Source organism: Lampetra planeri, chromosome 5, assembly GCF_965212315.1.
Source record: "Lampetra planeri chromosome 5, kcLamPlan1.2.h2, whole genome shotgun sequence".
Taxonomy (NCBI): Eukaryota; Metazoa; Chordata; class Hyperoartia; order Petromyzontiformes; family Petromyzontidae; genus Lampetra; species Lampetra planeri.
The window spans coordinates 1,656,881-1,671,562 of record NC_136111.1 but is presented as its reverse complement, the minus strand read 5'-3'; the positions used below and the strand labels follow the sequence as shown (position 1 = coordinate 1,671,562).

At 51.5% G+C, this 14,682-nt stretch overlaps 1 protein-coding gene across 1 annotated transcript; it reads left to right on the top strand.

Moving 5' to 3' along the window:
- The first annotated feature begins 348 nt into the window (after positions 1 to 348).
- Positions 349 to 12,823, top strand: BSDC1 (BSD domain containing 1). The gene is made up of 11 exons (XM_078594022.1): positions 349 to 407; positions 1,300 to 1,363; positions 2,578 to 2,694; positions 4,094 to 4,261; positions 4,744 to 4,798; positions 5,732 to 5,847; positions 6,479 to 6,547; positions 7,171 to 7,252; positions 7,951 to 8,457; positions 8,792 to 8,895; positions 9,279 to 12,823. Exons 1-11 carry the CDS (start codon positions 394 to 396, stop codon positions 9,306 to 9,308), a joined length of 1,326 nt encoding a protein of 441 aa, XP_078450148.1. The 5' UTR covers positions 349 to 393; the 3' UTR covers positions 9,309 to 12,823.
- The last annotated feature ends 1,859 nt before the right edge of the window (positions 12,824 to 14,682 follow it).

Genomic DNA, 14,682 nt, shown 5'->3' with positions numbered 1-14,682 from the left:
GACGTTTCGGCGATAATTGCAACCACCATCATCAGCGCGCAGCAGGAGGAGGGAGGGCATTACGACACACATTAGACTTCGCCATCCCCACTTTAAAGCACCCAGCGACGTCATCGCATTGGCCCCGAAGTGTCCGCCCGAGAACGTCCCGAGGCGCCCACGCGACGATTGTTTCATCGCAGCATCGCGACCGATGGTGGCGGGATGATTGTTGGGTGGGGGGAGGGCTCCATCCATCCAGCAGTGGAGCGATCACGGCCGCTGCCTCTGGACGGTCGATGGGAAGCGGGGTGGCTGGGGTGGGGGTGAGTGGGGGTGGGGGGGGTGGCTGGGGTCATGTGACGAGCGCGCTGCGTCACGTGACCGGCTGTTGTGGTGACGTAAGGCGGGAAGATGGCGGACGGCGGGTGAGCGGACGGGGATGGACGGCCGAGGCGGTCCTCGGCTTCCCCTCCCTCGGCGTCGTCGCGCCCCCCCCCTCTACCCACCCCGGACCCCCTCGAGCTCCCGCACCCTCCCCGCGGGGTCCCCCTGCTCTGCGGCCCTCTCGGCCGCTGCCTCCACCGCCACCAACCCCCCCCCTCACCGAGCGCGTTGGAGGCTGTAGCGAGCAGGGAGGGCTGTGGTCGCGGCCGCTGTGTTTACCTCCTCCCAGCCCCTGCGTCTGCAGCAGCCCGAGCGAGTCTGCACTCACCCCTCGTGTACCCCCATCCCGACCACTGTACCTACCCCTGTCTCTACCCTGGTGTCACCCAACTCTACCCCTCTCGTGGCGTCACCCAACTCTACCCACCACCCTGGCGTCACCCAACTCTACCCCTCCCCTGGTGTCCCCTAGCTCTACCCCTGCCCTGGTGTCCCCTAGCTCTACCCCTGCCCAGGTTGGTGAAGATGGGAGTGGGGCGCTGGACTAGTGCAGATTTCGCTCAGAGTTGATGCCAATCTTGGCCAGGAGTTGAACTTAAGTTGCTCCACCAGTGTGCTAATCACCTCTGCACCCACTCTCCCGCTAACGCAAACCCATCTCTAACCCTACCCTTAGGGATATACCCTGAACCTACCAATTTACAATCGGTGCCTGTAACCCGCTCCCAGCTCTGCTACCTGCAAACCGAGGTCTCGCTCGGACTCTAATCCTAACCTTTAACCCAGCTCTAAACAAACCCCCAAAACCCAACCGTGGCTCCAAACCGTAAGGTTCCCTACATCAACTCTAACCCAATTGCCCAATGCTTAACCCTCACCATTGTCTACTACCGCGCTAACTCCGTCTCTGCCGTCTGTGTTCGTCGTGTGCAGGGAGGCTGGCGGCGGCTGGTGGGGCAGCTGGATTCACACCACCCTGGAGACGGCGCGGAGCAAGGTGAGGAGCGACGAAACCCACGGGGTCACGAGCAGGGCCCCGTGGGGGACACGGTGACACGGAGTGAACACGAAGTAAACACGAACAAGACCGCACCGTGAGACAATGGCAGACGAGCCAAACGGAGATTGGGCAGAAGAAACATTGGGGAACTTGGCAGACACAAGGAGAAAAGGATTGACCCAGTAGAGATGACACAGGGGGACATGGGATAAAGGTAGGAGATGTGGGGCCATGGATAAATGAGACCGCGATTGACCGGGAGATGACACAGTGAGACAGCCGACATGTTAGATATGGTGGGAAACAATTGCATGGGAACAGACATGGTGAGCGACCAGGAGAGATGACAACACAAGGGGACATTGTGAACATGGGATATGGGAGAGATACATAGATATACAGGCATCGGGGCAATGGACAAACTGGAGTAACGTCATTTCAGGACATGAGGCAAGGTGGGCAACCTGCAGAGAAACGAGCACCTTAGCAAATATAAACTTTACTCGGAGTAATTTTGTTGCCCAATGTTTGTTAATCTTCTGAATCTGTAGTTCATCATTCTACATGTGACATCTTCCACACGGGTTTTTATAGCTATCGTTCCTTTGAGTGGGAGTGAGGATTGCTAGTAGCAGGCATTTGCCATGGCACGCTATAAATAATGGTATGCACTTTGAGATGAATGTATGTTGAACTTCTTCGCACTGTACGTAACCAATCATGCTAATCGGAGGTGTCCATTGCATATGAAGCAGAAGAGATGCCCGTGACCCTGTGAAATGTGGTTGTTGATGCAAACGAATGGGTGCCGTTGAGTGTGCCACTCCGAGGTGAAGGCTCCGCTCTGGGGGGGAACGGGCTGTGGGCCTGCGTAGCCCCTCGACTCTGGAACGGTTTGCCAAAATATTTCAGGGATTTGACTTCAATTGAGAAGTGTTGTCTCAACTTAAAACATTCCTATGTAAGAAGGCTTTCATCTCATTTTATCTTCAGGCTCTTCCCCTCCTTTTCTTATTATGATTAGAATGTTTTTTTTATTGAAAGGTTGTTCTGATTATTGCTTTGTTCTCGTTATGCATATTGTCTACAGCACTCTGATCCATGGACAAAGACCGCTCAAGTCCTCCAACTTATTATTCATGTATCATTATTAATTCATGATTATTAATATATTGTTATGACTCCACGTGGCTGTGTCCGCTTCTCCACAGTCGTCGGAAGCGCTGGAGTTCATCAAGCGCGACCTGACGGAGTTCACGGAGGTGGTGCAGCACGACACCACGTCGACCATCGCCGCCACTGCCTCGGCCATGCGCGACAAGCTCGCGGTAGGGCCGCCCCCGCTGCCCGTAGCGCTCCGTGACGCGCGTGACACTCACGGCACCCACAACACCCTTGACCCCCGGTGCATCGATGGATTAATATCGATTCTTAACCCTTTCTTGTTCCGATGACGTACGTACACGTACGTACACGTACGTCATCGGATTTTCTTCAGATTCCATGACATGTGTCATCGGAACGGAACTGGACGAAAAAAATAATAACTTTATTGGTTACGAGGCTTCCACAAAGCCATGCGGGATTGATTGTGGCACAATTTGGCGCTAGCCATTGTAGAGTGCAGTCGTGTCTCTACGGTTCCCTGCGGTGAATACAATGTCTTTAAAAGCAATGGTGCTATGCCTCTAAATAAAATTAACCTTGAACCGCTTGCGAGTGCCCAGATTCAGCGGTGAACGGGACCCACCCTGCAACTGTGGTCATCTAGGAAAGGGAAAGGGTTAAGTTGTGATCGATACATGTCAAGCTGATGGTACATGTATCATGTTTTGCATTCAAGAATCGGTTTACGTTTTTATGCAACTATATGCAAATAATATGCTGATCCGACATTGACTAATGTAGGGAACATATGAAAAAAGAGGCACAAGAAACAAGAAACGATTCAGAACAACGCAAAAAAAGGAATTGATTATTTAATCGGCCCCCAAATTGCTGGCGGTATTGAATCGTCACTTCCAGACTATGTGTGCATTTAACACGTAAATACATTTACTGAAAGTCAATGCAATAGTAAATTTACATATTTGTCACTTGCATGTGTGATGGGTCGATGTACAGTGCAACACGTGTACAGTTCGTGGCTATGGCCATTCTGCTGGTGATTTATCTCATTGTATGCTGCTCTGTGCGGCGTTAAAACCCATTTAATCTCCTACGGACAACTGTTTTGGCCTTGTCATAGAGAAATCGTTTTTATTGATTCTAGTGGCAGTTGCGACAGCTTGACCTAGAAAAGAGTACCACCGTGCACGGCAGGCCTGGCTGCCCCAGTCGCAGTGTCAGGCTCTGGGGTGGCCGCTTGCTGTGCGTGTTGTTACCAGAGCCCTCCCTAGGGTGCGGCGAATTGAGGGGACCCCGTGCTTCAACCTCACCATGTCAGATGTAGTACTTCCGGTTTAGTTTGAAGGCGTTGAGGGGGATGGGGGGCCCACACAGTGTGCGTTGCCCCGGGCCCCCACGCACCCCCACTATGACTGTCCCCACTCGTCACTGCTGTCGTCACTGCTGTCGTCACTGCTGTCGTCACTGCTGTCGTCACTGCTGTCGTCACTGCTGTCGTCACTGCTGTCGTCACTGCTGTCGTCACTGCTGTCGTCACTGCTGTCGTCACTGCTGTCGTCACTGCTGTCGTCACTGCTGTCGTCGTCGTTGCACACCCAGGCTGACGGCTCGACGGACACGGGGCGGAAGATGAAGGAGAGCCTCTCAAGCCTGTTTGGGGTTATCTCCGACGCGTTTTCACCCTCGCCTGACCGAACCCTGGACTGCGACGATGTGGCCTTGGTGGCGACTCCGGACGGCTCCACGGAGCCCTACGACCGCGTCAAGGTGCTTCGTTTTGCTGTGCTCCGTGTCTTTCTGTTATCCCCACGTGTTACCTGGATTTATCTTCATTTTACAAAACAGTTTTTAACTTGCAACCCAACATATTAAAGGATATGGAAGAGTTTTTAAAAGTGTATAAAAGAATTATGAACATGGATTCTTACACTTAGGATATGCGTATCCGATCTTGTGTGTAAGAATCTGTTTAATCCTTAGTATACGATTGGCTCATGTAAACCCTGCAGCAACCATAGGCACTACTTTCACCATTACATCACAACTTCACATCAGGACAATTCATAGAATTGTAATGCGGGTAAATCATTATGTACTGAAAAATATACAAGGACCGAATACTTTAATTAAGTACTGACTAAACAAAAGTGTCACACTTTGTACGGCTCGTGTTAGTCTAGGCTATGTAGATGCATATCAATGCAGTGTTTGAGAGGTTCTGTGTGTTGATTGAACATGACGCTTTGCAGGCCCGGCTGTACAGCCTGCAAGCCGACCCTGCCACGTACTGCAATGAGCCTGATGGTAAGCAGAGCGCAATGCGCACTCACTCCTTGTTAACGTGAGGTGCAACCCAAAAAATAAATGAACGGGTCTCATGTTGCAGATGCACACCTAAAGCTGTATTGGTGCTGTGTCCACAGCTGTGTAGCATCTCGTTCAAAACTTCCACAGTGAAAGAATGGATTTTAAAATCACGCTCGGACATGTAATCATAGCACTCTAGGTATATCACTGTCACGTCACTCTCGTATGTTTTTATGCAGTGCCAATGCGGTGAAATGTACGTATGTTGAACTTCTTTTGCACTGTACGTATCCATCCGTGATAATTGGAGGCGCGATATCACGGAATATGGAGTGTTTGACAGTGATTTTAAATCGTGTTTATTAACAAAGCTTAAACTTGTGTTGGGCAGCCTGGGATACATGCACTGTTGGTGTGCCTGCAAGTTGAGAGCTGTGTTTTGTGGATTGGGTCTTCCCACAAGTATATCATCCAAATGGCCTTGTATGTATTGCTCCTTCAACTTGCCTTGCTGAGTCTCAAAACTTGTTTTTCATAAGGATTCTGTATTGGGATTTGTAATCGCTTCTTTTTTTTTATAGCCACAAACTGCGTGGCAATTAGCCTGAACAAAATGCAGGATATAGTTGTATTTCATCACATGGATTCGAGAACATATCTAGAATCACGACAAACTAAGTGGGCTTTGGCAGGACGCTTAAGAAGGCATACACCACGAAAATGAAGCGATAAAATCAGCTTGCGTGCAGGTGCTAGGTGGATTGTTACATCCACTCTGTTCGTTCCATTCTCGCCACCGCGAGAGATGGCGACAGATTGGGGAGGCTTTCATGGCTGCTGCTGGTGCTGATAGTGATAACGATGTCTCAACCTGAGAATGGTTCTTAGCAGAGTCTCCGTACCACGCATGTGTGTGTGCGCTGCGCCCAGGCCTCCAGGAGCATTTTATGTCGTGGGCCGAGAGCTTCAGCCTGGAGGAGCGCAAGGCGGAGACGGCGGAGCTGCTGGTCGCGTGCCCCGCGATCCGTGCGCTCTACACGCGTCTGGTGAGACGACGCGGTCACGGCCACCCCTAGCCAGGAGCCCCGACGGGTACACCGACGTGTCCACCACAGTGGAGCACCTCTTGTCCGCGCCGATGTGGCGGCGCTATTGGTGGATCCCAGTGTCTGTATTTGACCTCCGAAAGTACTCTTATTAGCTGCATGGATAGATTTGGATAAAGAGGATGAAATTGTCATCACTGTCGGTCACCCTTTGCGAAAAGCCGCATTAGTGGCCAGCACTTTCCCACCCGTCCTGTGATCAAACCAAAAGATTGAGCTCTCAGTTACGGAAGGAGCACGGATGACAAGCCTATTTTTTCTCACTGTAGCAGTGCAGGTGGGAAGATAGCTCCGTCGCGACTGACAGGCCTATTGAGGTCGCTTCAAAAGTAGCCCTTCAACATCTTCCAGGGACATTCTCGTGACACGGTGGTGCACTTCTTGCTGCGACAGTTCAGAACGGGAATTTAATCATCGTCTGATGTGACACTGATAGCACAATTTGAATATAATAGAAGAGGGGGGAATAACTGCTGTGGTTGACAATGTTTTTAAAGGGATACTTCTGCTCAAGTAGGTTCGAAAGTGGAATGAACCCCGGAACTGTTTGCTGTGGTAATCACCCCCGCAGGTACCTGCGGCCGTGTCCCACCTGGAGTTCTGGCACCGCTACTTCTACAAGGTCTACCAGTTGGAACAGGTGTGTACATATGTGTGTTGAACTTCTTTCGCACCGTACGTAGCCAACCGTGCTAAATTTAGCCAAGTGACTGGGCGAAGGGTTGTGAGGCCCCCTTTGCGCAGTCACTTGGCTCTCGCTAACGCTGTTGGTCTTACTCCGTAGGGTCAATGGAGCTTCCTCCTCGGTTTGTTTGATAGCCACAGTGTGCTGCTGGTAGTATTATTCCATCTCTCCAAAGGGTTCATCGGGAAGAGGCATTTTCCCGTTTACAGACGGGTGTCTGGAATGTGCAGGTCCTAAGGTGGGTTGAAAATTGAGCCGTATGAATAACTATCCATCTTCTTCTTTGGTTTTTTCGGTAAAGTCACGTAGGTAAAACAATTAATAAAATAAAATAAATGAAAACAACTAAATTAAATCTCGACGTTTCGGAGGCAGCACTAGCCTCCCTCATCAGGTGTAAAAAGGCACAGACTCTCATTTTAAAAGAGCTTCTCTTGCTGTTTGCGTGGATCTGATTAGTTTTTGTAGAATGAACAAATTGGACAGAAAGATCACAAACGAAAGCGACGTTCGGCGTCGTTGAACGGCGCGTGCCATCTGAGCCTGGTGCGTGCCTGACCCTTTGCGTGTGCGAGAAGGACGAGGCACGGAGAGCCGATCTGATGAAGAGGGCAGACCCCAGCAGCCAGGACAAGGAGCTGGGCTGGGAAGATGAGGAGGGTGAGGCTGCGAGTGTGCCACTTTCCCCGTCGCACAACGACACAGCCATCACATTTCACCGTTGCTGGGTTATCAGGAGCGCGGGTTCCATGCCCGCTTTGCTGATAGTAATAGACGATATGCATTCTACAAGTCATGGCTTACTGCGGCGGTGTAAAGAAACACCGCAATACTGTAACTTTTGGGCCTGTGAAAATGTTCTCCCACGAAGTCTTGATTTGATTTCAGAATGTTTCATTTTTATGTCGTGGTGCTTTGTTGTGCTTGTAGTGCCTGAGTGGTCTCTCGTCTCGGTGACAGAAAACATCCTGGTTTTTTTGTAAAGGTGCTGAGAGCTTACTCGTCGCTGTGCAGGGGAAATGTGTCCATCTTTCCGAGGGCACTTCACGAGTTTAACATGAGAACATGTCAATTCCCCGTCAAACGGTAACTATTAAACTTGCCACACAACCAGTGTCCACATCTCTTAAAGATTTTGGACAAAATTGGCAACAAAATTGTTACAGAGATATCTAAATAAATAAATTATTTAGAATTACAGTGCAATTAGCATGCGAGTGTGTGGGTGTAACAAAGTGAGGTCGCGCCCCTTAATGGACCAGCTTTTCAGCTTGTAATTAACACGTTATTAACTTTAAATGCAGGAATAGGTGAGCTGAGCTTAGTGTGTGCTCTGCCACCGCCGTGTGCTCCTGCAGACGATCTCCTGGACTCCAAGAAGGAGAGCAGAGTCGGCCACGTCCGCCCCTCCCACCCCGAGGCCGACGGGACCCGGCGGGAGCCCCCCTCCGCGGATGCGCCGCACCCCCCGAGCTCGTCGGTACAGACGCTGAGCGAACTCACAGAGACGGCGCTCTCGCTGAGCGAGCGGCGTGAGCCGCGGCCCGCGCCCACCGCCCGCCACGATTCCGACAAACCGACCCCCTCCTCGCCCGCCCCGGACTCGAGGACTGACGCCGGCGCCGCGCCTGACGCTCTCCCCCCTTCCGCGTCCTCGGAGACCGTGACCACCTCGGACACGGTAACCGCGGAGACGCTCGTGTCGCACGCGCTCACCGGCGGAGACGGCGGCGCGGGCGAGCGGAGGGACTCGGCGTCCCCGACGCCTCCCGCGGCCGGCAAGGACGAGGCGGTGACCGACCTGCGCGTGCTGGAGCTGCGGTCGGACAGCGGCAAGTCGACGCCGTCCAACAGCGCCAAGATCGGTACGGCGCCGCCCGTTGCTCTCGCCATCCCCTTTCTGTGACCTTCTGGGGTCTTGGGGGGCCACTGGGTTGCGGCTCTTGTCTCTCCGTCGTCACCGTAGTCTCTACTCGGCTGCTTTGCGTCGCGTGGCACGTTTCGGCTGGACTCCCGCCGGAGTTGGGTTTTGTGTGATGTGCACATCACGTAAGCTGTGGAAAGGATACTTACACCAACATATGGAAAAAAAAAGGAATTCTCACTCGACATCAATGTCACATGCTGTGATGATAAGGTCACGTCTCTAACTGTGCGGTAGCTGGAAATATTTTGACTGATGCATGTGGATTCTTGCAGGCTCCAGCACAGACATCAGCGAGGACTGGGAGAAGGAGTTTGAACTGGACATGACGGAGGAGGAGATACAGCAAGCGCTGGCCAAAGCAGAGGCGTCTGGGGAGGTGCTACGCTTCTTTGACCTCTAGTCCATCTGTTTGCGCCGGGTTATCGGAACGCCGGTTTCTCCGAATCCCACCCTTTATCGTGCACTCCGATATTTGATCACTAAAGGCAGGTGCCGTTGGCGGCCACTAGAGGGCGTTGAAGTCCCGTTAAATTTGCTCACATGTTTGTATATCTGCGTTTCATTTGTTGTGTGTGTTGCACACATTGTTTGTTTTTCATGCATGTGGTTTATATTATGTTTCTGCGTGCTGCATGTGGTTTGAGCTTACGTCCGCTTGCATCTACGGAATAATCCTGACTGATGGCTACTGACGGCGACTGCCGCTGTGTGTGCGTTCGTGCGTTCGTGCGTGCGTGTGTGTGTGCGTACGACTCTTAGATGGAGGGCGACTGGGAAGACTGGGAGTGAGCGACACGAGCTGCGCATCGACCCTGTCTTGACCCCCCTCGCTCCGCCTTCCTCTGTCCGGCGGCGGCAGCGGTGGTAGCGATCGTTTCACCTCCCGCGCCCCACGTGGCGTGCTCTCAACGGCCGTTACACATCACCGCAAAGTGTGGCTTTGCCCGGGACCTTATAATTTCTTCACGAGAGTTTTTGGTCATTTGCAAAAAGTGCCAGTACGTGTACGTGCACGTGCATGGCCACCTCCCACTTGTCCGGTGGCCGGCCCAGCAGACAGGCTGGGGATAGGCCGCTGTCGGGCCTTGGTGGATCTTGAGTGAGATGGGAGGCACTTCCAGCCATAGAGGATTTCATCTGTTTAGGCTTCTTAAGGCCACCACTTATACACTCGTGCACGTTAGTTGAAATATTTTTTTCTTCCGCACTTCATTTTGCTTATGGATTGTGAGAAGCAAAACTTAGAGAAGCGACAACGGTAAGGGATTTTTGAAAGCGTAAAATCTTAGGTTTTTTTGATACACAAAAAAACTGTTTTATGTTTGGCATGCTGCAAATAAAGGTCACGCAGCCAAAGTTATTTCATCTAAAGTGCGAATAATATTGCCGTTAAAACGTTCTAGCAATGCCGCAAGTTCCAGCAATGCCGCACGTTTGCTTGTGATGTGTGTGATGTAGCGACAGCGGGTGTCACGGTCTGCGCTGCCAGTTGAATCAACCTACGAAGTGACTGATGCCATAGACTTCTCTCACCTGTATGTATATGTAAATTACTCTTGACAAATCATAGTGCCATTCTTATTATTACTATTATTATTCTAGAAGTATATGTGGCTTTAAATAGCTATAATTGAACTCTTAAGTATGTCTCCATACCTGCATGGTTTAAAGTAACAGTCTGCGTCATGCCATGCTCGGGGTGTGTGTGTTCCAAGTGTGCAATATGAGAGGGCCAGCTGTGGTGATGGAGAGATGGCCATCCCTGCTCATCTCTGGCTCCCAATGTGTCTTATGGATGGATAGCAGCACCGGACAGAACTACTGTGGCCGTGAAGCTCTTGCGCTTCTTGGGAGGCTGCTGTGAGCCACGCGGCCCACCCCTTGACATCCGCAATGTAGTTGAACCGACGACGCTCGTGCTCAGCAGCTGATCGCGCCTACCCCTAGAGTGCGCATTCTCTAGGGGCATGATTGGAAAAGCAATTGTAGATAATAGTTTAGACTCTTTTTAAGCTTAAAGGCAGAATGACGCTCGTTAATATTTCTCAAGTTCGAACGCTAGAATCCGTAGCAGTAGCACTCGACGACTGTTCAGCTGCCACCAGTTGCACCGTCGCGTGTGTGCGGTCATGAGGTGGGAGGACAGTCTGCCGATGGCCGCCGGAGCGTTTTTGGCAGCAGCAGTAGCAGTCGCTGCTGCTGGGGCTACTTGCTGTACCTGGGGGTCATCGGAGACGTACAAACCCGAGAGCGGCTTCACGTCCCGCGCCGTGTGTGGAGTGGTCATGAAGCGGAGACCGGTGTTACTTGAAGGTGGACCGTCGGTCTGGCAAAGCTGACTCGGCGGCTGGGTTTGGACGTGACCGGAGTGAGAAGACGAACTCCGGTCCGCACCTTGATCTGCTTCTGAATTGTCTTCATCAGTTGACCTTTAAACATTTGGGCAAGCACTTCAATGTTTCAGTATGGATACAACGAGAATAGGTCATGGTTGGCTATGCCTTAGGAAGAAGTTTCATTTGGAATTGGCATAAATTGATCCAGAGTGTGGAAATATTGGATACTGGGGTTCGGAACTATTTGTCATGTATTTACAGTTTGGTTAACACGTAGGGTTATTAAAAATGTGCTTTGCATCGACTGGGCAGTTGTGTTACTTGTGAGGCAAGGCAGAGTCCATGTAAACATTAACCTAATGATTGACCCCATCAGCCCTCGGATTTTCGGGACCAGTGTTTTTCTCAAAAAATGTTTCATTGGGAAACTTGAGCAGTTGAGATTTGTTTTGTAACTTATGAGGTTTTAGCCAAGAGCCATCTATGAACACACATTATGTGGTCCGTTTAGTGTCAGAACAAGGTCATTATTCAAAACCTGCCTTTGAATTTGGCTGGGATATTTAATTAGTTTTAAGTTCAATATTTAACGCTCAATAGTTCTACTCAGAAATGGAGGCATTTTACTTTGTTGGACTCGCCCATTCGTGCGAGTTCACTGATACCTTGGAAGCCATGTGTGTGTGTGTAAGCATTGGCTTGGACTTCTCCCTGTTGACACAGGTGCGAGCTGCTGCATCTGCAGGATGCGGAATACAGTACAAGACATTGCCCTGCATCATCACGAGATATCTTTTTTCATTTCCGCACTTGCTGTGCGCAAGGAAATTAGCAGCAGAGTCGGGAGATGTTGTTAAAAGACACTCTCCACAGGCGTAACTGTACATAAATGCCCTGTTTAGAAGAAAACTAGTAGCCAGGCGAAGTGATGCCTATCTTTGATCCAGCACTGTGGAAACTAAGGCTTGGTGGATCACGGATTTTTTGTGAAAGTCCCAAACCATTTTAGGGCTGCGTGGTGACCTGGGGAAAGGTATCGCAGCAAATGTTTTTTTTGTATCCTGTGTAGAACTTGGACCGTTAGCTTAGTAATGCGTGCTGTGTTTTCTCCTGCTTCTCCAGTTTTCTCTCGCATGCCACTCATTCGTGGAATTGGCTAAAACATCCCAGTGCAGGGACATCCTGATAATGTAAAGTACGTTACCTCGGAGCTTTCCTGCATCAACAGAGGGTATTGTTCCTAGAAGGGCACTGCCCTTTAAACAATACTTCACTATTACCACAACGTGGTATTCGTTCGTACCGCTAATGAGCATGCGCTGGGGGTGTATGTACAACTTTCACACCGCATGTAGCCAACTGTTAATCGGAGGTATGAAATGTGCACCAGGAAGCCCGCCTCCCCCTCGAGAAGCGATGGTGAGCCCCGTTGCTGAAGCTGGTTCCGGTGGAGTGCCTGCCAGACTTGTGCCGGAGCAGTGTCACGATGGCAGGCTCATCGCAACTGTTTTGTAGCTGTTGGGAGCCCGGAGTGTGGCACCGTCGCCGTACGGTATACAGGCCGCTCGAACGGACTGGCAGATGTCTGGTCCACTTGTCAACGCGTTCACACGGGAATCTTTAGCCAGTGGTGGATCATAGCTCCAGTTTGCGGGACATAACAAAACTCTTGACTCGGGTTTGCTTAGTTTTAGGCGGTGTGCACAGGTGAATTAATTATTCCCTGGAATTCAATGAGAGTTGCTTAATTGGGGCTGCAGACGAGTGTGTGTCGTCGGTGTGGCTTTCCAGGAGCACCGGTCTGCTGCATTATCACAATTAACATTCTGAACGAGTCCACCTGCATGTGGAACCCGAGCCTGGAGAAACCTGAGACGTGGTTTGTAGCTGCCACCGTCTTCAACTAAATTCAGTGTGCGTATTTTCAGTGCTGTAAACTAGCTACAATAAAAGAGCTTTTCTCCGTAATTGACACGGGGATGCTTTTGTTGAGTCTGCTTACCGTAAAGTTACGCGGTAACGATGTGCCACGAGTTGCCACGGGATGTCGGCTGAGTGGGTGTTACACGTCGCGATTAAGTGGCAAGTGTGCGGCGCCTCTGGTACCTCGCCACGTGGCCCCTTGCTGGTTAGGTGGCGATGTCCCTGACAGCCGAAGCTCTGGACATGCTCGTTCTGGGCTGTTCCGGTCTTTGGAGTCACAGCCCTGTGTCTGCTCACTGCGGCCATCAATCCCCCATTGTAAAACTGCTTGTGTTAAGTTTGTCCTTCCCCCGCACCTCCACTTGGCACGGTTGGCTATGTACGGTGCGAAAGAAGTTCAACATAGAGGACAGCAGAGCTTGCACAATTGTTGGCGCCTGTTGACCGCGTGGCTGCTGCTGCCGCCCTCCCGTTTGTCTGGTTCCTCGCGTCTCTGAGTCGTCTCCTCGCTTCAGAGCGAGCAAACATTGCCGCACAAGTTGAACTTATGCTTATGATGAATGTGGCACCTGTGCCACTGATAATGTCAAAACACGCATCTCAACATTTAAGCACCGGTTGTGAAAAAACCCATCTTGCTTTATTTTTATTTCGTTTGCAGCAAATATACGCCGGGGAATAAAATAAAAAGCCACAAGCACTACTTGAGGATATACATTTACACGACTTCAAGGCCGAGCGCGCAGCCCGAGCGCTTCCCTGATCGCCTGCCCTTAGCGCCAGTCATAGGAACACTCCCGTCACCCTTGAGGCCATCCGTGATCAGGAGCTCACAGATGGCACACGAGTGCGGCCAGGCATGGTGGCCAGTGGTTGGCACCGTGCGAGTAAGGAGATCGTGTGTTCTGTTACCGCTTCCGCTGGCCCGCGTGTGAGCCGAGTCTGCCAAGCGCGTTCACAGCCCTGCACGCCAGCGAGCGCCGTAGCCTTAAGCCTATGCCGTGGGCATCCTAAGAAATCGTTTTCATCGTTCTCCCATCTGCTTTCTGTACCGCCGGTCGTTTCGGCGCACGATGTCACGACGTTTTTGTTCCACGTTCCTGGAGCCGTCGTCGAGAAGCCAAACACCTCGGAGGGAGGGAATTACCGAGAACAGCAGCGTCCTTCGCAGCGACGTTCACTGCGTCGAGCATCGTGCATGCATGCGGGGACATTTTTCTCCGCATCAACTCGGCGCTTCTGCGGTCGTAAGGGCCACAGGTGTGGCCTTTCGGCGGTTCTGGGAGGGAGCTGAGTAAAACTCGCCTTGGCGCCGCTTGGAAGCTATGCCCCACAAACTCGCGACTCCTTGGCCTCTGCAGCTCGGCCATGTGAACGAACACTTCACGACAGGACGCTACGGCTCTGCAGATTCCCGGTGGGGAAAAGCCCATCGTGGTCTGTGTGCTCGCAGTTGCTGTGTCCGAACGACCAATCCTGTGTGGGCGCTCGATTACACGTGGAGGCAGCAGCCGTGGTGTCTTCCAATACACAATAGGCCAGTGGCCCAAACAATTGACCTCATGTCTGGATTGCCACTTCGAAGGAATGGATGGGTGGCCACCACTCATCACACAGGCGCTCTCTGCTGCTGCGGGGCTACATTGTCGGCAGAGCACCGTGCAGCGCACAGCATTGTTGTACCGTAGTGCGCTCCAACGCCTATGCTACCCGCCTTCACTTATCTGCGCTGACTAGCCTGAAGGATGCTTAAACAACCCACGCGACCCACAAGGCATGGGGAGGCCCTCGCCCAGCAGTGGCATAGCAAAGAAGGCTGTACAATAATTGCAGAGGATTTTAAACGCGTGGCTTGCTTTTTGTTCTCTTCACGGTGGAATTGTCTCAATGCTCCGTTAGCTCCG